Source organism: Ruditapes philippinarum, unplaced genomic scaffold (genome assembly GCF_026571515.1).
Source record: "Ruditapes philippinarum isolate M1 unplaced genomic scaffold, ASM2657151v2 ctg12574_1_1_1_1, whole genome shotgun sequence".
Lineage (NCBI taxonomy): Eukaryota > Metazoa > Mollusca > Bivalvia > Venerida > Veneridae > Ruditapes > Ruditapes philippinarum.
Genome location: NW_026855608.1, coordinates 2145 through 28158, shown reverse-complemented (window position 1 = coordinate 28158; position 26014 = coordinate 2145). Strand labels below are relative to the sequence as shown.

The 26014-nt window shown below is 31.2% G+C and overlaps 1 protein-coding gene across 2 annotated transcripts; it reads left to right on the top strand.

The window, feature by feature from the left end:
- The first annotated feature begins 2165 nt into the window (after positions 1 to 2165).
- LOC132743872 (uncharacterized) lies at positions 2166 to 10800 on the top strand. Of its 2 annotated transcripts, XM_060732452.1 has the most exons (12): positions 2166 to 2357; positions 3034 to 3240; positions 3708 to 3817; positions 4341 to 4500; positions 4883 to 4927; positions 5685 to 5792; positions 6348 to 6551; positions 8253 to 8366; positions 8615 to 8638; positions 9316 to 9409; positions 9697 to 10052; positions 10453 to 10800. In XM_060732452.1, exons 1-12 carry the CDS (start codon positions 2300 to 2302, stop codon positions 10458 to 10460), a joined length of 1488 nt encoding a protein of 495 aa, XP_060588435.1. In that variant the 5' UTR covers positions 2166 to 2299; the 3' UTR covers positions 10461 to 10800. The 2 variants fall into 2 exon arrangements, with proteins under 2 accessions (XP_060588435.1, XP_060588434.1); XM_060732451.1 differs by lacking the exon at positions 10453 to 10800 and having other exon boundaries at positions 9697 to 10444.
- Positions 10801 to 26014: the final 15214 nt, after the last annotated feature.

The window sequence follows — 26014 nt, the reverse complement described above, 5'->3', positions numbered from 1 at the left end:
TGGGAGAGTCGGGCACACAAGAATAGGTATCTTTTGTTATAAATCTTACAAGAAAAATAAACAACGGCTTCCGTGGACAATGAAATTGGTGCGTCGCGGCGCCCGGCTGCCTTATCCTGTTTTAGACAGCAAGTTAAAGTTTCATGTCAGGCCTTTCGAATCACCTAAATTGCAAAATGAAAAAAGTCAAGTGGATAATTAAGTGTAAAATATAATTGTTAAGATAATCTAGATTATACGAAAAGGCGAGATGGTACATGCTTAACATTTAGACAACTCACAGGTGGTAAACTCGTTAAAGCTTGAAGAAATGACTTTACGTGGACAGTGAAGTCTTCCAATAAGTTAAGTACAGGAAGTCACTATATGACCTTAATTATGCCGCCAAGATTTAAAAACATACAAAAAGATGTATCTATTGTTAAGTACACTATAAAGTTGCAGGTTGAATCATTGTGGTTTTCACCTTTCATCATGCAATATAAGATACCCAGTATGTTATTTTACAGGCACAAATGAACCACCGGAAAAAGCACCACATACAGTGCATTTGCTGTACAGTTTCCTCCAGTGAACAGTCCGATCCTTTTCCTGTTCCAAGCAAATTTAAACTTGGGTAGGCCAGGTGAAGGTTATACTTTCATTTCCGTTCTTTGAAAAATAAGAATATTTTGTTTGTTAAAACAATGGTCAAGTACACTCAAGTAATATCATTGGCCATAAAGATGTTAGACAGGTTAACTGTTCTAGATTAAACGGTTTTTAAGTTATATAACCCGAGCCGCCCGCCAAGTAACAAGTAACTGTGTAATACGGACATATAACCTGTCAACGAATTTATAATACAATTCCTTCATATGAGGGGAAAAGTGAAAATTATCATATCTATAAACGCTATCTTATGAAAAGCGTCGTTACAAACGTGCAGTTTTATAAGTTTATTTCACTTCACGTTTGTAACGTCGATCATGATGTTAACTAGTACGTGTATATTATTTATACACACGGCTGATGAAAAATAATGAATTAATAACTACGCAAAAAAAAAATGAGTGTGTTTTATTATAATTTCTTGACGGCTTAAAATGACGTATATAATCGGTTGATTGCAGGTCATATAAGCTCCAAACAGTTTGGGCTTTTAAGAGTTATCTAGATATGTGTATATATAACAGAAGTAAGGAGAGGTAGTGAGATAATTCCATCTCACAAAACTTGTACTAAAAACGGCGCGTAATCATCAGTATCTACAAAGAAAATTAGACTTTTACATTATACATGCATATGTATTTATCCATTACTTACATAATTTAATGCATGGTATAATAAAAGTGATTAGTTTTAAAGACAAGAAATAATGAAAAATTACAAACTCTTGAAGAAAAGTATCTGTAATTCAAGACCGAGTAAGACGCTGTACAAACTATTGTAGTCAAAATGCTACACAAATACCGGTAACTTCTCTTTCATTTTGCAATTTATTTGTCCGATTTATTTCCCTTTGAAAAAAAAGTATTTTTTTCTGATCCAGTCAAACTAGCCTGCTAAATGCTTTTACTGATCAAAAGACATTGTTAAGTGTTCGTAATAACTAACACTACGCCAAGTATAAGTTAAATTTATCATTTTACAAAAGATACATTTTGAACTTTTTATTTAAATATAAAAAAAATTTAACTAAACATATAAAATGTAAAATATTGAAAACATATATCACCGGTACCAAATTTACTCGTGTGTAACTCGACATTACTTAGCAGTGGCTAAGCGCAACATCATAAATAAATACTTTGTATATGTGTAGGTGTTGTGAGTCAAAATTCAAAATTAATTCAAATAAAATATTTAATTACAAATACTGCATCATCTTTAAAATTAATATGGATTCTTATTTATACTCATCAAAACGGAGTTTACTTACTGAAATGATTCAGCCTTGACTATAAATCTATGTTTTTGTGTTTTTCCGTTATATTACGGAAGTTTAGTTTCAATCTGTCAAACTTCTCGCCGCTGGATACACAACAAACATGCAAACGTCCAATAGTTGAACATTTCTTTATGAAATTAATTTTTTACCCGAGGCCATTTAATTAAGGAACGATTTGTATCTAGCGTAAAACTTATTGATAATTTACTAATTAGACACTAAATGCACGTGCTCGTTGTAAGAGATCGCCATCTTCTTCGTGGATTTTATCATCTTAAATAATTACTTAAATAATTAATTAATTAAAAGAGAAAGGATTAAATTAATTACATCGTGACATTAAGAATTTAACATAATTCTACGTTTGAAATGGAGTTAATACGAATATATGTGTTTCTTGTACTAGCCGTCTTAGTTTCTGTAACAGGTAATACGGGCAGTTTTTGTCTTCTTCTTGTTGTTGTTTATTTTTATTTACTTCAGAATTCCTTTCACGTTTCCGAAATTAGATAAGGGAGAAGTGTCAATCTGCGTTCTCAAATTTATTAATGAGTACATATGAACAAATCATAATTTGAATACTTCTTAATTAAAATTTTGTAACAAATACCATATTTTAGATATTGAATCTCTAACACTAAGACAGTAATTAAAGTATTTTATGGAAAGAAGTTGTCATTTTCCTGGTGAAAAATTTAATAATAAACTTAAAAGAATGCCATATACAACAAGAGTTAAATACTGTGGTAATTTATAAATGTACTTACAAACTATTCCAAGCTAAAGCATGAATTATTCTGATGCCATGTCATTGATATAGAAATGCACATTTATATTTGTATAAGGACATAGATCTAAATTTCTAAATATCATATGAAATGAGAACATATGCTATCTGTAATGTTAAATCAATATTGGTACCGTTTATAAGTAAACGACAATGTTTTTTTTAAATCTCAGACAAATTATCATACATTTTCGCAACATTGAAATACGGTTTATAAACCCTTTAGTTGTCATAACTATAAAAAATGAAAAATGTGAAAAAAAAAACAATTCTAAACACTAAACAACATTGTTTTTAAGAACACTTTGTATTACAGTCGCTGATAAAGGTCAAATAAAGTACAAGCATCTGACGGACAAGAAATCATGGCCGGATGCGGATGCAGATTGCCGGTCACGTGACGGATCCCTACTCGTCCTTGACACACATTCAAGAGTGATCGAGTTCCAGAACAAAATTATGCTAGACACTGAAATATGGACTGCAGCATATAGGCAACATTCACCATGGGTGTGGGTTGAAGGTTAGAAATTATATATATATATTACGATTTATACAAGGAAAGCTTTAAATTTTAAAACAAGGTCGAATAAAACAACACGTAACTTGTTTCTTGCAAGAGCAAACAATTTTCTTTTAATTTTAAGAAATTGCAATCTTCTTGTTAGTCATTTTAAGCAAGTACAACTGTCTTATTTTTAACAGCACGTTTTTACGCTATTAAATGATGTCAAAACTTAATATTATATAACTTAAATATTTTGACCTTAACGTTGTTTTGTAACAAAATGTTAGATATACAATTTATAAAGATGCACTTTGGCTTTCATTGTGACTACGCGTATTTGATCGTTTTTAAATTGTTGAAATCAACAAGAATGAATAAACTGCGCCCAGTTGTATATGCTTTTTATATCAAAGCTTTTGCTATGATAAGTTCCTGATTTTCCTTTCAGACAGGTTGTTACTAATATCTATTTAATATTTAAGGATGTTTCTCGGCTTCTTTCCTCACAAAGAAAGATGGTAACCGGCTTCGTCTAAACAAGGCATCAGAATGTGCCACATTATGTAAAGATAGTGCTTATGCTGCTTTAAAGGTTGGTAAAAATAATAGATAGAACTACAAATGTAGTTTGTCAGTATCCTATATTTATTTTAACTCTTAACACGCTAAATATTTTAAATAGACTTGTCCACTTTTCAATCTGGACAAAACCATTTATCAATTTAGGGAAAATTTCAGAATAAGTACTGACTGAATAGAGAACATGATCAGATGGGACGGAAATACAGACTGATCTTAGTCTGCAATGGTTGCATCGGTAGGTTTTGTTGCCGCCATGAGGCTAACGATTAACTAAATCTACAATAATGAAATTTGTAAATAAATATACCTATAAGTGACTGAATATTGTAGTGCTTTATCAAAACAAGGTGTCATAACAAAAAGTAAAAAATATTTGCTGACGATCAAAATCGATATTTCTGATCAGATGTTGTAAGTCAAAAACATTTCCATATCGATAAGCCAATCAAATCCATATATATGCCATGATGTTTTTTAACTTACGTTTCCGTACTAATTGATGTATTTATGTACATCGTATTTTTATGTTTTAGGGATATATGTGTTTCTGTATTGAGGACATGCGTGATCTGTTACCAATGAATGCACGTGAATGTGATACCCCGTGTCCTGGGTCTCCGGGAGAGATGTGTGGCGGCCAGAGAGGGGGTGCTGTGTCACTGTACAGTCTAGGGGGCGTTAACGGTTACAAAGGTCAGTGTTTTTGTATGTGTTTTATAATTAGAGAGAATTAGATAAAATGAATTATCAACAATGATATGATATGTACAACAATTTGAAGAGTACATCACTGACATTGATTACATTGCCAGTTATTTCATTTTACTCTTTGATGTATCTTTATTTTGTATTTATCATAGATACGGAAGACTAGAGGGGACATGCGCGAAAAAATTTATGATCCGTTCCCTCACGAAAGTAAAATAATGAAAAATGCGTATGTTTCTTTACTGAATATGAAAACATATACAACGTGTTTACATCTCTATCATTTGCTTATGGAAATACAAAATGAACAGTTGTTTAGAAGTTAAACATATTAATTATCTAATGTTTGATGACATGTATATTTCAGAGTCAGATAAAGAAATAGCAGAGCAACTTCAGCAGACAAATCATGGTAACGCATTTTCATTTGCAATAATTTTTCCCAATTTCACATGTTAAAATTAATGTTTCTACATGTATATAATTGTGACAATATTATGAAAATTTGTTTTGAGAATTTCTAATCTAAAATTACACCACATGATATGATATCATCAGTCTGGTGTTGTGAAATTTTCGTTTTATTAACATTTCATTATTTTTTTGTTTTTTGTTTTGTTCAGCCTAACCCTTAGTTATAAGATTTTGGTTGCTCCTGAAAAGTGTTGATCTTTAGAGGTTAAATATATTGTAAACTATTGATAAAAAATGAAAATGTTAAAAGTGAAGAGACGGTTGCTGTACAGAGGTTGTACTGTACTTCATTAACTCTCGAAGAATCACTTATATTTAAAGCTATGTTTGTTATGTAAACAATAGGCATAGCAGATCAACAATTTTTCATGGTGTTAGTACCTAATTATTGTATTTTATTTGATTATTTAGCAAGGGTTTAAGTGACACTGTCACTATGGTCACTTTTCAGCTTTATTGGTGACGAAATACCTCAAGGTGCCCCTACGTGCATTATTTCAGCGATAATTTGATAAATTCCTCACATGAAAGACTCCAAAGACCTAGGCGGGAATCGAACCCACAGAGGTGAAGGACATGTGATTTTTGAAAGCAAAATATATCTTCTTGTTTTAATTTACGATTTTTGTATTATCCAGTATATACAAAGTATACTTAAAAATAACTAATATATAATTATTATATATTCCTTTCAGAGATGAGTCGGTCAGACTGGAAAAACTGTGTCTACATTCTCAAGCATGACACACCTATTTGGATTACTGCTGACTGTAGAAAGAAACTGCCTTTTCTTTGTAAAATATGTAAGTAGACAATAAAATAATGTTCTTTATATACATGCATACAATTTGTTATGAGCGTTCTTGAATTCAGTAATGGCAATTTTTTAATCATATTCAAACGTTTGTACATAGTCAGCTAGAATCAACGATAAGAGTAAATCAGCTTTTTACACTGTCTTAAAATAGCATGTTCTTAGTGCCCAGCAGAGGTTTAGAATGCTCTTGTTACCCTACCCGGTCCAAAATCATATGTGTGAACCTCCTTTATGACAAACAGTTTTTATTTTTTTTATTCAGCAATCTTATTCGATCGCACTTTTATTTTCTGAGATATATCAAGTACATAACTAGGATTGACTCACTAAGTACTTCATTCCACATTATAGATCCAATTATAGAACACTCCTTATAATAAGATTTAGAGAAGCTTAAATTATGATTAATTATAAAATGAAGAGAAAAACCCTGGCGCATTGATTTCATAGAATCGTATTAGAATATCGGATTTGTCATCGGATAATCGCGATTGTTCTGTACGATAATGTATCTAACGTTTGATAATTTTGCTTCTTAAAGATCGTGATAATGGCGCCATAATTGAATATAGAAGTCCAAGAAAGAAGGTCGGTTCGTGGATGGAGGCACGTGACATGTGCCTGGAGGAAGGTGGTACATTAGCGGATCTTCATGCGAACAATATGGAGGCGGTATCAGCTCTCCCGGACCACAGTGAATTCTGGGTCGGGCTGTATAGAAACACTTCATGGGCGTGGCAAACAGGTATGGTTATGTTGTGATAGTTGGATAAAAGGTGAAATTGTTGTTTATCAAGCAAGCTTATTGATGCAAATTAACTTAATCTTTTTCCATAACTTTAAGACTGCACTAATTTAAAAAGTTAGGAAACAAATAACTTTACTACATTGTATAAAAATTACTAAACTTGACCTTGTATATGACCCTTATCAGTGCCGGAAATAAATAATTTTCCTGCTAAATCAAAGTTGTAGTTCTGCTAATTCAAATATGAAGCTCTGCTTATCCGAAGATGTAGTTCTACTGATTCAAAGTTTTAGTACTGTAAAGTAAAAGAAGTGGTTCTTCTAATTCAAAACTGTAGTTCTGTTAATTTTAAGTTGTTGTTCTTTTTATTAAAAGCTGTAGCTATGATAATTTAAAGTTGTAGTTCTTCTTATTCAATGTTGTAATTCTGCTTATTCAAAGTTGTCATTCTTCTTATTCAAAGTGTTTAGTTCTGCAAATTCATAGTATGTAGTTCTGCTAATTTTAAGATGTAGTTCTGCAAATTCAAAGTATGTAGTTCTGCTAATTTTAAGATATAGTTCTGCAAATTCAAGGTATGTAGTTCTGCAAATTCAAAGTATGTAGTTCTGCTAATTTTAAGATGTAGTTCTGCAAATTCAAAGTATGTAGATCTGCTAATTTCAAGATGTAGTTCTGCATATTCAAATTATGTAGATCTACTAATTTTAAGATGTAGTTCTGCAAATTCAAAGTATGTAGATCTGCTAATTTTAAGATGTAGTTCTGCAAATTCAAAGTATGTAGTTCTGCTAATTTTAAGATGTAGTTCTGCAAATTCAAAGTATGTAGGTCTGCTAATTTTAAGATGTAGTTCTGCAAATTCAAAGTATGTAGTTCTGCTAATTTTAAGATGTAGTTCTGCAAATTCAAATTATGTAGATCTACTAATTTTAAGATGTAGTTCTGCAAATTCAAATTATGTAGTTCTGCTAATTTTAAGATGTAGTTCTGCAAATTCAAAGTATGTAGTTCTGCTAATTTTAAGATGTAGTTCTGCAAATATTAAGTATGTAGGTCTGCTAATTTTAAGATGTAGTTCTGCAAATTCAAAGTATGTAGATCTACTAATTTCAAGATGTAGTTCTGCAAATTCAAAGTATGTAGATCTGCTAATTTTAAGATGTAGTTCTGCAAATATTAAGTATGTAGATCTACTAATTTTAAGATGTAGTTCTGCAAATTCAAAGTATGTAGATCTGCTAATTTTAAGATGTAGTTCTGCAAATTCAAAGTATGTAGTTCTGCTAATTTTAAGATGTAGTTCTGCAAATTCAAAGTATGTAGATCTACTAATTTTAAGATGTAGTTCTGCAAATTCAAATTAAGTAGATCTACTAATTTTAAGATGTAGTTCTGCAAATTCAAAGTATGTAGTTCTGTTAATTTTAAGATGTAGTTCTGCAAATTCAAAGTATGTAGTTCTGCTAATTTTAAGATGTAGTTCTGCAAATTCAAAGTATGTAGTTCTGTTAATTTTAAGATGTAGTTCTGCAAATTCAAAGTATGTAGTTCTGCTAATTTTAAGATGTAGTTCTGCAAATTCAAAGTATGAAGTTTAAATTTTACAGTTGTTTCTCTTCTTATTCAAAGTTGTAGTTCTGCTAATTTAAAGTTGTGGTTCTTCTTATTCAAAGCTGTAATGTTAAACATTTGCAGACGATATCGTGGAGAAACCGTCTTGGTGCACTTCAATGACAGAAGACCGGACAGGAGAACTTCATTTCAAAACCGAGACATGCAGCATGCCCAAAGAATACATCTGTCAAATTCGTAAGTTATTTTTTCTTTCAAAATCAAAATAAAGATACCCTTATTGTTAAATTCGATATTTTTCTGTTCTTTGTTGTGACACTGAGATTCGTTAAAGATTCGTCCTCACCATGTTTTTGTACAGATACCATTCTAGAACATCACAATTTTAACTTTAAACAAGTCTATGTATTTCTATCTAAAAAATTTATGCAACGGTATAAAAATCCGTGTTTAAAATAAATATTTTGTATATTTTTGTCTTTTAGCTTTACAAGTTGCACAGGCAAAACGTAAGTGAAATTATTTTTCTTTTCGATTTTGTAAAAGAAAGTATACATGTTTTTACTCGTTTTAAAATGTTACAGTTCAATGTAATTATATCCCTGCACAATTTGATGTCTTTTTCCCAAAAAAGGACATATAATATCCCGCAAAAAAGTAACTAAAATGTCTTACATAAACTCTTTGCTCTGTTTTCATTTCCAAAAACAGTGTTAAAACTATACACAGTAGAGTTATCTTTCTCACTCTAACCATCGTAGGTTGTTTTCTGCAATGGCTACCAATTGTGTTTCAAAATAAAATTGTAAACAAATTATAATACTTTATACCAAGTTTTATTGCCATTACAAATCGTGATTCAATAAAGTTTCACTTTCTTTAAAACTTTGCTGTCACAGATAATTAAATAATCTATGCAAGTCCTGCCTGCAAAGCTATGCAGTCTGACAAAACCTCTGCCTATTGATTAAGGTCGTTGACTTCAAACCACTTGCTTCTCACCGCTGAATGTTCGAGCCTTGTCATTAAACCTATCAAACTGACAATGGCCCTTTATTCAGAGCAGCCCAAGACCTTAGTTCAGTACATTATTACAACACGATTGAGATATGTTTGTTCAAATGGAGACACGTGAAAAAGGTGTTCAAATACAATAATATTGTCAATGTTTTATTATATTTTACAGATAGTAACATGGTTATATTTCTGGTATGTGGAACGGTTGCCTGGATACTAGCTGTCGTTACTGGTATTGTCGTCTTTTATATGATGAGGAAGAGGTCAGTACAAATATAAAACAATTAGAAATCCATCAAGTGTAGAAACTCAAAAAATAATGTTTGACGTATTTAAAATGGAAACTGTATGGGTAACGATTGACTAGATCGCATCCTTCCCTGCATAAGAAAGAATTGCTGTCAAATTTAAAAAATATATATTTAATAAACTGGATAGCTATAATAAAACCCATTGTCATACAATTACATTAATTAGATAAATCAGTCACTAATGTCTTCTACATTTTTGATATGTCATATATGTTTCATTTTTGCTGTTACTTTTTCAGAGGATATTGTAAGAGAAGTTCGGCAACGGGCTCAACTGGTGAACTAAGAACTAGTTATTTAGATTTAGAAGAAGATTCTTCTAGAACTAGACCATCCAGACCACATTCTTACGTCAACAGTGACGTCAGAAATCAGCCAACATGTTCACGACCGCCACCTGCAGATGACCTTCGAAAGCCAAATTCCTCCAAAAATCAGGATCAAACTGCACGATTCCAAGCTTCTAATGGAAATGAGTATGCAAGCGTCTGTATGAGCAAATTTGATAAGCGTGGTCCTTTGGAACAGTATGATGACCTCAGTCACGGGGCTAGCGCGTGCGGATCGTCAAACAGAGGGTCAACAAGTACTGAAGGTGATTACGATATTGTCTGGGATTCTGTAAAATTTGGAAAGCATTTAAATAAGTTAACAAAATCTGCTAGAGGCTCAACATCGTCTGAAAATATTTATACAGAAATTGAACACGTGACACGTGTTGAGATTCCTCCTATCTCTGAAAACTGTGATAATCTATTTCCTCCAAGCGATGCATTTGGGCTGCATGGAAATGGCGGGAAAATGCCGCTCGGTCGCACACGATCAAAGAGCCACTAGTTAAAAATGAAATGTTATGTAGAACAGTGACTATACTTGTTTAATATTAAATTATTTATTTATTAATTTATTAAATCATAGAGAAAAAATCATTGTCTTTTTTATTCTTTACCTCCTTCCGAGTGACAAAAACTGACAAAGATATATTTATTCAACAGGATACTAGTGGACATCAAACAGACATGTATGAGGAGAGAACTGCAGTTTGGACCATATCAAACCAGACACATTGTCCACAACTGTTGTGGTCTTGAATAGTGGAACTATATCATCACGTGATGTGTGCGTCGAGTGCTTTGAAAACTTTACAACTTTAGAGTTGTTCTCGTGTTATTGTTGTGGATACAGACATTTGATATTATTTCATTTTGAATTACATGTCTCCTGTTTTTATTTTGCTTTTTTTCTGTTATATACCTGTATTGTTTCTATTTATTTCTTGCTGTGTTGTGTTTATAATTCATACTTGTAACTACCATGCATTTAAAAAGATATATTTATGAATAAATTTTGTACGTATCTTAAATGGTTGTTTGTTTTTTTTTTACTGGACGGCTTTGCATAAAATGCTTAGAATACAAATGGGAACTACACGATCACGCCCACTAAATTCATATACTTTTCTTAAATGGACTTGTCCATCATTCAATATTGATATCGTATCCGCGCAGTCTGATCAGGATCCATGCTGTTCGCTGTCAGTTTCTCCACTTGTAATAGAGTTGGTAAGCGAACAGCATGGGTCCTGATCAGACTGCGCGGATGCGCAGGCTGGTCTGGACCCATGCTGGTCGCAAACCTATTATATTGGTTTTGTCGTGACGCGGCTCATATGTACTAACTAGCTAGCGAGCAGTGCAGACAATGATCAGACGGCACGGAACCGGAAGTTGATATTGGTCTGTACTGATCTCATGGTTTGACTATAATGCTGTAGCAGGCCAATAATTAATATATTCATGTAAGCTTTAATTATATAAAGGTATGTGACCATGGGTTCAAAATGACCATCTATTTCTCCAGTAGTTTGAAAACCAAAAATATTAAATATTATACTATTTATTCTGTATTTTTTTCATCTCATTGATTGCATATAGAGAAATAAATGAATGTCAGTAAAACATTGTTGTCAAAAATACATTCATTTTGTAGGGATGGAGGGAGAAGAGAAAGGTTATTTGGGAAATTCTAAGTCACTGTTTTAAAACTCTTTGGTCAATCATAATAAGGCATTTCAATACTATTAGTGCTGAAGAATAAGTACAATTTAATTTAGCAATTTTTGCGCTTGACTACGCTTGACTACTGAGTCTACAATTGTACATGCCTGATGTCTCCTTTATAAATATCTACAGCTTTAATTAATTAAGCATTCCCCTTTAATCACTATGTCAATTACGAGTGGCGACCTGTCGTCGCCCTAATTCCATAATGATGTAAGTCGTATTTTTACCATTTTGAGAAAATCGACTTCAAAGTTTTAACAGGCTATATCTTCACACTTACTCAACCAATTTTAATATAAAATACATCATAGTGTGCAGAATTATTTTAACTTTTACACTTTTAATTACGAAGAAGTTCCTGTAGATAGTTTTTTAAAAAATCAAAATAAAAAAAATGAAAAATCACTGAAAAATATATTTTATTGACAAAAATACAAGAACCAGAATGCTGTAATAAGTTACAGCAATGTGACCCTAAAATATCATTACATTTAGGAGTTACAACAGTGTGAAATAATGACTATTTTACTGTTTTATACTGAAATTATATTAAATTTAGACGTTACTAGAAATTGAATGCTTTAACGAATAGTCTGGATCCACATTATTTATTTAGGCACCACAGAGCATGTAATGTGATCAGGATTAAAACAGTAAATTTAGTCTTAAAAGTCAATAATAGAAATCCAGACAATGCGGTGAAGTGTGAATAGCCACGAATAGGCATTTTAAGGTTGAAATTGAACTCGGGCCTCATTATCTTATGACCATTTACATGAAATACTGAGCCTTGCAAATGAACAAAAATAAAATAAAATATTACTGATTTTGTAAATGTATCACATTGAGTTAAACAAAACGAAATCAAAATTTAGAAACATCGTCATTGTATTGATGTTTACCACATTAAATAGCAAAACTTTTATCATATGATATGCTATTTTCACATTAACACTGTACACTATAAAATATTTGGAATTTTACTTTTGGTTTCGTTTATTATATCATTAATTCATTCCAAATTCAATTTTGAATACCTGTTACTTGCATACAAACAGCATGTTGAACACAATTTGACTTACAAAACACACAAAAATGTTTGAAAGATGTAACTGCTTAAACTTTGAAAAACAACATCAACAATGAGTTCCTTTCTCTGTAACATGAAAAAGAATATACCTATGTATTTTACTTTTCTAAGAACAGCATTACTTAATGTTTTGTTTTTAAAAAAAAATGAAAAATATGAAACACAACTCAAAGCTCACAAATTTTCAAAGATGCTACAGATCTGGATTATGGTGTTTCAATGAACTACTGTACTTCAATTATTACATGTATTTAAATATCAAGTGGCATACAACTTCTTAACATACATTAACAATTAAGTATACGTTTGCTTTTAATGTTTTTAACTGAACTGTTTACATCAATAACTTATTCGTATAAAAACAATGCTCAATATCTAAGAGTTTCAGTCAAATATTAATTCTATTTTACTTCAACAAACGTTTGATGAAACAAATATGACAATTTAAAGATTCCTTAATGTTTTATATGGTCTTAAGACTTTGTAACATTTTTTTCACAAAATCATTTTTTCTACGTTTCAATCGAATGACAATTTTTAACTAAGCATATTTTTTTTCTTAAAAAAAACAGTTTTGGGAATGGATAATTTTCAGTTCAAAGGTTCAAATCACTTGATAATTACAGGTAGTATTACCTTACGAGTTGGAAGTAGATGTACTGAATTATTTTTAACTTAGAAACTGAGATTAATTTTGCTTTGCATGTTTCAATTACATAAGAAATTTTAGCATAAGATTGAAAATGATTATGTTGACAAAAAGGTATAGACTGACACCCTGTTGATTTATGCAAAATAGCTGAGTAGGTCAACAGGGTGGCATTCTGTTTAATAAGTATTTGTTGTGCAAATGACGTCTCTTTTTCAACGCTAAATGGTACATCTGAGACAACTCGATCTCAGCTTTTAAAGTTTTGTTATAGGGATATTGTCAACTTTAACCCACCATATAGTCTTTGACGTTTGGGCGTACTGTTTTAAGAACACAAACGAGTGATGTATGACTGAACACTTCTGCCATTTTGCAAGTGTTTTGTCTTTCTTTCTATATGACAGTGGGTATTGTTAACCACTCTGGATTGCATAATGCCTTGGACAGCAAAACTTTTGATATTTTTGTGATAAAAGTGCAGAATTTTGAAATTATGAAAATTATGAAATTATGAATTATGAAATAAACATGATTAACCTAATTTAACATCAATTATGAGTGGTTAAGTTATATGTGTAAATTTTATTCGAATCACTTAGCACCAGTACGGTAATTTGTCTTATATAAGTAAAGAAAAACATTGTACAAAATGTAATAATTGCAGTAGTATGTTTCTATTTGATGAGTTTTGTTTATAAGTTAAAAGTATAAACAAGCTTATGCAAAACCTGATTGTCCGTATTTAATGGTAACATTGATCAATCAATCATATAATCAATCACATATCAAGTTTTTAACAGCTGATACTTGTGAATATTGAAAGTTTGTATCAATTTATCCGATTTCCATGCTATCCGAATTTCATAACACAGCATGATGCTTTGAATTTAGCTCAAGGGTTAAGAGTAGTTATTATTTCTTTTTAAGGTTTGAAACAGTTCAATAAAATATTAATCTATAGATAATTAGATAACATCTAAAGCAAAACACTTACATTTATCAAGAAATATAAAACGTAAAATTTCATTCCTGATACCTTGAAAAATCTGCCATTTTGTCAAAACAGCATCACGTGACTAGAATCTTAACAAACTATTGGTTCAGAAGTTACGATATTATGGACTGTATTTTTATCACAATTTTTGGACTTACAGCACTCTGACCCATTCAATATATTGTTACAGGCAAGAACCAGAGTAATGTTGTTCTTACCATTAGATAGAGAAAAAAATTACGAACATTTTGATACCAAACACTCATTTTTTTCAAAATTGGAGTTACGACACTCTGGAATTAGGGCGACGCTGTATAGAACCACGAAGATTTCGCAAGCTGAGCGGATAGCTTTACCACAAAGCAATGATTTGAATAGCAACACGTGATTATTTTTAGAACACTGATGAATACGTATTTACCGTAAAGTAATTATCATTCTTTGATGCTATGATAAGCAACTGCATATTTTAGAATTATAACACAATATAATTGCAATAACGTTCTCAAACGTTACATTTGATATTAAATGAAAATAATTATATGATACAGATGCAAAAGCATTTTATTGAACTAATTAATTTTATTATCTTTCCCTCAAAGGTTGTTGAAGTGCGATTAAAAGAATTATTTTCGCAGGTAGTATATCTGTGTAAAAATCAAACTTCTTTAATTACCAATATCAAAGGCTGGCAATTAATTCTGTGAACACTTAATCATTTAATTGCGGTATTTATATTTTCTTTGGGGCAACCAGCCTGCAGAGTTTACGTTTATTACCACGTCATCATCACAATTCAAATTATATGATGTCATGTCACGCGAACAATGCGTTATATGGAATACATGGAATATGACTGTCAACGTCCTCGCGATTGGTGTGACAGAAAAGGAGAGAAAAAAATGTAGATACCAATGACGTAAACATCACATCTAAAAATAGAAAGCTGAGCGTTGTTACATGTTTTCTTAAAGGCACATTATGTCTCAGAAACGAGGATTTTTTAACATGTGTTTCATTATGTTTCAATAATGAATTTACAACATGTCAGTTGCTTATCACCTGAAGAAAATAGTACTCAATGTGAAATAATGTGTTATAAAGGTACATGTCCTATAAAGAAAACAAAGTGGTATTGTGACTTCCGTACAAAATATTTATTCACTTTAACTGTACTAATTACCAAATCTCAAAGGAAACAATATAAGACTTAGATATATGGCCAATTAGTAACATTTTGTAAACTGTAACAGTACAGCAAAAATAACAGGTTTCAAAAAAATGTTTGCATTATTTAGGCTTGATGGGCCTTTAACTATTGAAATCGCCAATATATTTGTGCTTCAGGAACTCAAATGCCTTGTTGTAAACATTATTAAATTGATGCGGTTATTTGCAGATATTATCATTTTAGTTGTTTATATAACAGATAATTTATTTCTTAATTATTTGCCATACATAAGCTTTCAATGATTTTGAAAACAATATAATTAACACATTATAAATTCTATAAAAATATACATGTATTTCATGATATATACCTTTATAATTTAAAATTAAGTAATCCTAAAATTTTACTTAAATCTGCCTTATTTTCACGTTGCAAGCGTCACTATTAATCGACGGAAATTATCAAAAATTAATAGGATGCCAAAATATGAAGAAAAAAGTCCTTACTGCGTTAGCCACGCAGTAGAATGGTGATAAATACTGCAAAGCTAATCATTTATCGTACATAACATGTAAATTATTACTTGAATCTTGGATCTTTTTACTTTTCATAAAATCTTAGTGCATTATTCTCAAGTTTGGTTTTGTTGAAATATTTTGTCTCATCTGGAAGCATGTAGCTTTAACCTGAAAATATCGTCCTATTTATAGTCGGCTGTAAAAAATACACTTTTTATATCGAATCGTCTGTTCGAAAGCCAGATATCTTTAAGCCCTCTTCTCCATAACATATGATTCCTCTTCTGCTTAAAAATACCCATTTCCAGTAATCTTCTTTCACTGTTTTTATTGCTAAGCCGAAATTAGTTTATTTTTGAATAAAATCTCTATACAAATTCTGTTATTTTTCCATCAATTATCATCAAGTGTTTGGTATCCAATCAGATTGGTCGAGTCAAATTGGATCATTGTCACATAGAAACTAATAGATTCATTCCCGTCAGGGGAATAACGTAGCATCCCGGATAAGCTTATGGTAATGAGAAAGCAAACAGCCGAATTTACAACAGATAAAATTACGATGGTAAATTTCCTAGAAGCAGTTAAGCAGCATTTAGATTTTTTGCAGATTATGTAAATATAATGTGATTGAAGAAGAAGTCAATTGCCCTAGCATAAATTAAACTTTAAAGCCAGAGATGTAACTCGTGCCAAAATTGGTGTCATTTTTTACAAAGAAGGTTATGTACAACTAGAAATACGTCGTATCTTGTTTTATGAAGTCATCTGTCAAAACATGTATATGAAGGTCAAATAAAGCCCTGCACCAGTTAAAAATTTGAATATAACAGTATGCATTAATTTAGAACTAAATCACAATATATAATTATTTTAAAATACATATATCCTTACTGTCAATTGAGTTTCATTTTGTATTTTAAGGAAGTGAGCAGTACAGAAACACAACAAATAAACAACCTTAGGAAATGGAAAATACTTCTTTTATCCATTTTTTTGCCCTTTCCATTTTCAAAATTCATGTCTTACATCAAACATATCTATATTTAAAAATTAATAGCTCAATGCATGTTTCTATCAAGTGACTTTGAAGACATTTTGACATTTATACTATTTAAAATATATTGTGTGTGAATGTGTAAGCAAATCGTTATTTGAAAAGTATCAACGTATTGTCTCCATTGTGATTTGGTTAAGTAACATGAGCAATATGCAATTAAACATATACTTTGAGTGGTGTGAAACAATGAAAACGGTCATTTATCAATGTTTCAGATTTTGAAAAATTAAACGTGATTGAAGAAGAAATAAACAATCTAATAAAATCAGAGACAACATTATGACACCGTCAAAAGCCATGCCGATATTTTCAAAATATTCCATTGAAAATAAGTATTTTCAAAAGAAATCACATCGTTCCAATGGTCTATATAGATTCATTCAATAAATGTTTCAATAGTTTTTTTTACCAAACTCTTAAAAGAGTTTGAACATTTTAAAACAAAAAGTAGAGTATACAGAGATGGTATGCCAAATAATTCAGTACTGTTGCACCACTTAACGGAACAAAACACCATCTCTTATGAATGTTCAGTAATTCATTTCCATCCATCCGCCATCAGAATGGTCCTTAACATGAAAACAGGTCGTTCAAATATGTACTAACGTTTATTCGTCAATTTACTGGACAGCGGAATGGTATACAATGACCATGGACGTCTATTTACTGACCGAGGCAAATTTTGTCTCAGTAATTTAAGCCAGGGAGAGTGCTCTGTTCATCATGTCAACACAATGGCGCTCTCTATTGATTAAAATACAATGCAATAAGTAGCGCATCCAAGTGAAACTGTCTTCATTCCAGGAGCATCCCTAATTGAAGAAACAAATCACGTCTTCTCACATCACACCAAAATTATACTTAGGATCATTTAGCATTGAGGCGACAGAAAAATTAAAGTGTTTTATTTTGTGGACATATTTACAACAGGTGAGAGATTTTTTTATATAAAAAAATAAATTTTAATAAAAATAGTTTGATATTTTAAGCATTACAATTTATTTTAATTGTTTTATGTTTCCAGAATTATTGAAATGATCCAGATTAGTAACTATTTTAATAGAAAACACGCTTATATTTGGAGTATATTACTGCTTTCTTAAACATTATAGAATGAATTTTGAATTTGGACTTACTTTACTTGAATACAAATAAAATATTTAAAAATGTTTTGGTTACAAATCATTACAACTATGAATTTGTTATATTGCTTTTTAAAATTTGATACATTTACACATCAAGGGGAGATACAAATTTGACTTTACGATTTACGAAAATATTATTCTTAATGTGAATTAAATTGTATCTATGTTAAAACTTTTTATCATAGTGATGTGAGTATTGCAATAAACAATTCTTAATAATATCCTGTCAATAATATCTTGTAAATAAAAAGATTAATATTTAACTTTGGAAACAAAGTGAGATTTTATTACGTTTTCTGAGTGTGATATTTATTAACTAATTAAAACTTGCAGAAAGATTGCAAGTTGGGTAACAAAAATTATGAAAATTGTGAGGTTTTTTTTTAATATAGCCATTGATTAAATAGGACATTTATACTACCTGGATGACTTTTATCATATGCTTTAATAAATAGTACCCAGCACTGAGAGCCTCATAGAGTTATAGTGACCAATCAGCCAGTCAGCAAACGGCTTTGGTCCATTTAATGTTTGGGGCTACTGGGAGGTCACTGTAATGCAATGAGGCCCAAAGTACTGTGTGCTATTTCTTATATTATACCGCACTTTACTAGAAACATAAAGGTGTTCAACGAGGAAGGAAATATTGCTTGAATCACGAATTTTCTTGTAAAATGTACTGAAAGCCATTTTCATAGTCTGACAAAAACATAATAGAGTCATCTCGGGCGGTTACTATACTTTTCTGCAGGACCGCTGACATTATCGTGAATATCATATTAATTAAATACTTATGTAAGAGAAGGAACACATTTATGTAGTATAGTATAACAGTAATACTGTCATTTGACCTCTGGTTATCACCAAGAAAGGTGTATTCAGTTTAAAGCATTAGTTTTCGTGTTAATAAATAAATAATCTTTGTTAAAGACACATTATGCCTCAGAAATAATTACATTTTTGCTACATAAGAAATGTCAAACATGAGTTTTATAAATAAATAATAGTTTTAGAGCATGTCAGATTCACAAAAGAATGTAACGCTGAATGTGAAATTATTTGTCTTAAAGGTAGCAAAATGTAAACAAAGTATTATTTTGATTTCCATACAAAACACTAAATAAAAATCAAAAGAATCAAATGATGATTCAGATAATTGATCAATGAGAATTTATTTGGAAACTATAATAGGACACCAAAAAATAAAAAAAGACTTTTGAGAACTAAAATCAAAAGCGTGGCTGGGGCATAATGGTCGTTTAAATCAAGATGTTATTTAAATCACTTGTATCTGAATTATTAACGTTTCTAGTGAAAGTTTTAAAACTTGAGTTGTAAAAGTACATATTTATAGTGATGGTATATATAACACAAGCAGGGTTTTAAAAGAAATACAACAAACAAACAAAATATGAGCCGTGTCATGACAAAACCAACATATTGCGTTTGCGACCAACATGGATCCAGACCATCCTACGCATCCGCGCAGTCTGATCAGGATCCATGCTGTTCGCTATCAGTTTCTCTACTTGTTATAGATTTTGGTTAGCGAACAACATGGATCCTGATCAGACTGCGCGGATGCGCAGGCTGGTCTGGATCCATGCTGGTCGCAAACGCCCTATGTTGGTTTTGTCGTGACGCGGCTCATATTTTTTATCTATAAGACTATAAAGTTTCTTACCATCAGCAAGATACACATGTAAGTTATGACAATATGGTGAAAATTAGTATAAAACTGATACATAAAATAATGGGTGTATTTTTATAGTATCACAAACGGTGTTTGAGGAAAAAGTATCAAATTAGAAAGTTGAAAGCGAGTTGAACGACGATGTTGAATGCCAGGCTGGTTGACACCTGTAATAAAGAATCATTTCACATTTTTCTTTTTCTTTTCCTGGACATACTTTACATTTACTTACGGTGTAATACAGCATTGTGATTTTCAAAAACATATAGATAAGTAAGATTGTTTTTTCATACTTCCATTGTTTTTTTACGATAGGCACTCGCCATTAAGATGTTTCATAAGTAAAATATCAACATTTAACTTTGAAAATCGTAGCTTTAGTGCAATATGTCCAAATTCTTGAAATAAAAATAACGGAGCTAAATGGTTGTGAAAGCAGAAAAAAAATCTGTTTAATCGATGACATAAAATGTAATGCAATTCAAGGACTAAGTACAAAATTAATTATTCACTTCTATTGAGTTTATCTTCTTCTTTCCATCTAGGCAATTAAAATAAAGATATCTTCTCATCATGTACGACATCGTTTAAATGTTTCTATAATTAGACATTTATTTTCGGAAATCAAATCTTTTATTTAGAAATGCTAGTAATACATATTTTATATCAGCCGAAATTTTATTAAACATCGGTATTTTATTAATATGATTTTTCAAAATTATATTAAAATTTGATCACCGCGATATTCATATGGGAATTGACTTCTATGGGCTTGTATTTGATGCTATGTGGGAAGTAATTGAATTTCAGACAAAAATCAGATAGTTTTGTTTGTTTTCAGGAGTGGCTTTGCAACAAGAAATGTCGTTTTTAATCACACTTTATTTGAAACGTCTCATAGTTTACAGTTCATGCTTTAAAGTAATAAAGAAAAAAGTTATTTCCAAAAGGACATTTAAACTATTACATTTATATAAAACAATACGAATAGAGGTGACCTGGCTGTCACCAATCTAGCGACTGGAGTCATGTGTTCAAGTTCTTCACGGAACACGACCATGTTAAGTCACATGGCATCACTGCCGGCTAAAACAGGAAGCGACATGAAACTTGTTGTTCTTGTTGTGTGATAACATGTTATATGATGGCGCTTAATAAGCAATAATATTAATTAATTGCTTGATCAAATCAATAAATATAAATTTGCAACTTAAATAACATTGATTTTCTACTCATAGTATCTTGGTGATGTATGATTTCTTCCTTATATAAGGCACAATCTTATTTTCTTAATATGTATACAAAATTAAGTACAAAATGTATTCTTCTAAAGAGAATTTAAATAAGCCAAAATATTTGAATGATTCATTGGTGATTTTACTGTATGCTAGTTTTCAATGCGTTAAGATTTCAATCAAAATATTTAATTTCCTTGTAATATTCCGTGTGCCTTTGTATTTGGAAGTCAATAAGTTGACAAGATTTTAGAAGCCACTTTTAATAGTATATAAAGGACATTTATAGTGACGAAATGTAGCGAATTTTCACGTACTTGGGAAGTGCAATGTCTGTATCATCTACGGTTAAGGTTTTTCTTAGTCACCTGTAACTCTCAGATAATCTGAAAAATCCTCAAAAAGAATTTTCATTCACGTTGCGATTTTCTTTATGAAATACTCATGCATCAGTACTTGCATATTGTTACGTTTTTGCCCATTACGTTTCAATGCAAAATTATTCTCTCTTATAGATGAATTCCCTAGAGATCTGTTAAATAGATTGTGACACTTTGCTCGAGAAAATCCTGGTAGATCGCTTCAAGTGTTATCCTCTTAAAGCGCAAAATGCTTTTGCCGAGTTTTGAATTTGTTGTAATAGAAATTGTCAAAACCGATTTAGTATCGAACGTACCAATTTTAACCCTGTTTTTGACAGTGTCATAAAATGCTACTTGGACAAAGCTGAGCGTCCATAGATACGGAGCACATCCTCTAAATTTGAATACGCCAATGACTTCTGATACTGAAAAACCTCTTTTATTTTTAACACACCAATTTATATTTCTAGCAGACGATATTCTTAATTCTGATTTGTTTGAGAGTTTTCAGTGATTATATATGTCCTAAGCTATTGGATTACTCGCACTTTATCGCCTATTTCTTTGTAGCAAACTAAATTAATTAGGGCTAATTATGATCATTTGTAATACTCAGATTAAATATTGCGATAAGATGTAGAATCCGTTGACATAAATGAAACGTTTTTTTTCTTAAGGTTTACATATTTATTGATGCATGTGGAAATAATTGATTAAGTCATATCAACCTGTCTTACATAAAACTCAACGATAAAAGCGAAGGATTCCAAATATTTGGACCTACTTACATTTTGGTTAACCTCGGTAGTACGATATTAATATAAATTTACTTCTATGTATGTCATCAAGCAGCTCGACCACTGCCTCCTCATTCTGAGCCATTTCAATATAAAGTTGCAGCCAGTAAATGGCAATTATCATTTATTACATGTTTCCGCAAATATGTCTGTTTTTAACAAGAAGCTTGAAAAAGTACATGATACTTAATTCATCCGTACTAAACAGTGGTGGACCGTACCATTCCGTACCGTTTCGTGTTGCAACACAATAAACCGTATAAGACCGTGCTAATCCTTGCCTCTCCGTAGTACAACGTATTACGATCGTGGCTTTCCGTGACAATGCCGTATTAATCCGTATTAAAACCGTAGCTTATACGTTGGGTAACCGTTCAAATACGTAGTTCTCCGTACAAAACCGTGGAAATCCTTGACAAGTTGGTGGACTACGAATCAGTACGGACTAGTACGGTTTTCGTACGGACCAGTACGGATTAATACGGATTAATACGGACTAGTAGGGATACGCTACGGTTGATTTTTCCGTAGCAAATTTTTGTGCATGTTCAAAAATTGTCAAGGATCGCTACGGATATACAAGGACTACTACGATTGATTACGGTTACAATACGGAGAGCTACTGACCAGTACGGGTAGCTACGGACGATGCCGGAATTAATCCGTGGCTCTTCCGTGGGCGTATTCCGTGAATATGTGACCGGGGTATAAAAAATATAAATATAAATATAAAATTAATTTTAGATACATCTGATGAGTCATTCCGTTCTTCATTCTGTGAAATAAAAAGATATATAATTCAGTGGTACTTGTAAACATGCAATGTTTTCTTATTGATCACGTGACACATTTTCAAGGTCATACAGATGAGTTGAAATCCAATCTAATTAAAATCGAGGATTTGTGAAGAAACGATGACGTTCTTATCGTAATTAAACGCAATCAATTGTAAAATGACAATGAAGGCAAATATATCCCTGAGTACATTAGGAAGCGAGTATTCTGTTTACTTTCTTTTAGAGTTTTCAAATTTATTGCACGGCAAAAATTGTTATAACTCTATCATGGTGAAATTTTATTGAGCTATTGTAAAAGCTAGACTAAACTGATTTACACATGTATTGTTATCAGTTAAGACCTTACACAGCCATCTATGCGATACATGTACATAGTTCGTGCAAAACGTGGTTAAAACCGAGATATTAGCCTAGTTGCATTCATATTTGAACACCCCTCATATATAATATATATAAATATAAGTGATAAAACTAAAAACTAGTGTATATGAGCTGTAAAAGGTACTTGTATCATAGTTTGGAGACCTTTCTGTTGAAAATGTGTCAGGGTTAAATCGTATACATATACATGCACAGTGCGTTAACTGGAGTGCGGGTATTAGTTACCCGCACTCCAGAGCATGCCCATTGATTGGCTCATTTTTGCTGGGGTTTACATATTGTGACGGCAGTGAAAGTGAAATCGACAGAAATGTCATATTAAGATGCTCGTTCATTGGTTCATTTTTGCCGGGGTTTCATATTGTAACAACAGGGAACGTGTTTTTATGTTTGACTATGATACAAAAGAGAAAGAACACCAAAACACTCGGTAATCTGATTAATACTCGGGGGGCTACGCCCCCTCGTATAAATCAGATAACCTCGTGTTTCGGTGCTCTTTCTATTACATGATTATTGATGGACCGTCCAATAATATGACATCTGGAAAGGTATATACTTTTGTTTTGTTTTTATTTCTTTTGATATTCTATTGGATCAGTAAAAGATCGTTAGATGTAAAGAATGTTCTAATGGCAGCAAGCAGTTTCATTAAAAATGTTTAGACATAGAAATTTGATACTTTTTCCCTGTCTACTGTTATAATAATTCCATTATTGCGATGTAATGTGAAAATATTTTGAATTGTGCTCTTTTTTTTAAAAAAAAATACACACATCAAGAACTTACAGTTAAAATATGTAAATTTACTGACAATATTTTAATAACAGATTACTTTAATTTTCTTATACATGTATTTTGTCTGTCATTTCTTGTCATTTGGATTTCTATAATTTGGACATTTATTTCTAACATAAAATATGATTTGGATAGTAGTAAAACTTTTAAAGTAACAATGGTCAATATGGTGGGCTCTGACACACAATTATAACATACAAGTTGAATTTCTAGACACATATACTATCAATTGTAATTTATGATGGTCGTCATTTTTATGTACATAAGATCAAAAGTAAGTCGCCAAAACGTATTGACATGAATTCATTTTTTCTGTAAATAAGTAACACAACTAAAATACAAGCATATACAAGGATTGTCTATATGCCTTTTCTTCTAAGAAAGTGAGAATGTGACAAAAGAATAATTATATTGTCTGTAGTCTAATAAAATCAACAGTGTCCATTGAGCACATATTGTGTTGTCTCAAATTCTCAATTCATTTTGTAGCCTTTTAAAAATAAACGACATTTGAAACGTCCTTACTGAACAGTGTGCTGTAGACAACTGACACATTAAACATTGCTAAAATATTTTATATAATGATATATATGTCACACATGCACAAACACATGTCAAATTGTGCTAAAAGAAATAGGACTAAAATAGGGCTAAAGGAACAGATGTAATTATACATCATAGATGTATTTTATGACACTTGGTCATAGTGATGCAACATGCACTCTAATGATGAAAAGTCAACCAAATTGCCTAGCTTCTATGCATCATTGAATACAAGTTTATTTCCATGACCATGGATGTGTATGTATTTAATGCCAGTAAACGATTCTTTTCTGTCTATTTTACATTTGTTTAAGTTAAGATCGGTATGTATTTCTTTTATCATTTAAACTGATTCGTTAATGCATATCTATCGTCAATTAAATGTTATACAAATACAGAAATAAACTAGCACTGACCTGTCATGACAAATACATTCGGCGAATGATATTTTTTCTAAGAATACTTCTAACTATATCGTGTTATGTAACTATAAAAAATCACTTTCGGCTTGAATGTTCCCTTTTTATATCTAAAAATGAACAAGATTAAGACCAATATTAGTGTGATGCTGTTTCTGTGGTTGTTGACCATATATCCATATAAATTACAAAACCTTGCATCGATCAAAATGAATTAATATATATCAGTTTGACTTGCAAAAGTAAAACTATCCTATCTTAAGATGAAACGCTATTTGAACGATAGAGGACTTACAAAGAATAATTTTTTCTATGATAATAGCTTAACACGTTGCCAAGGTGATGTGTTTTTTGCTAAGGAAAAAAATCACTATGAAAGAACGCATGGGATCGTGTCGTTATCTTCGTTCGTATTAGTACTTAAGTTAATTAAAATTAATAATTACAGATAAAATATATACTTCATTCAGCGTAAATTCCTTCAGTGTAAATTCGCTTAATTAAAAAAGGTAACTTTGTTGGTTTTCTCCGGTTGTTATAATTTATTGTCTACAATGAATGTAATATATCAAAATGTTTTACGTCTTATAAAACAAACTAACTAATCGTATTCAGTACGGATACATTCACCTTGTTTGATAAGAGAAAAATAACAATTATGATAGTCGTTACTGATATAAGTTACACATTGGTATAATCTATAAGCAAATAATGTATCCCCAATGCATTGTGTGAATTTTGTTGATCAGATTCAAGGTTGCTTAAGATTCCATAAAACATATTAAAGATATATCATGCTCAAATTTGATATTTGAAAATAGTTAGAATTGCTACAAGGT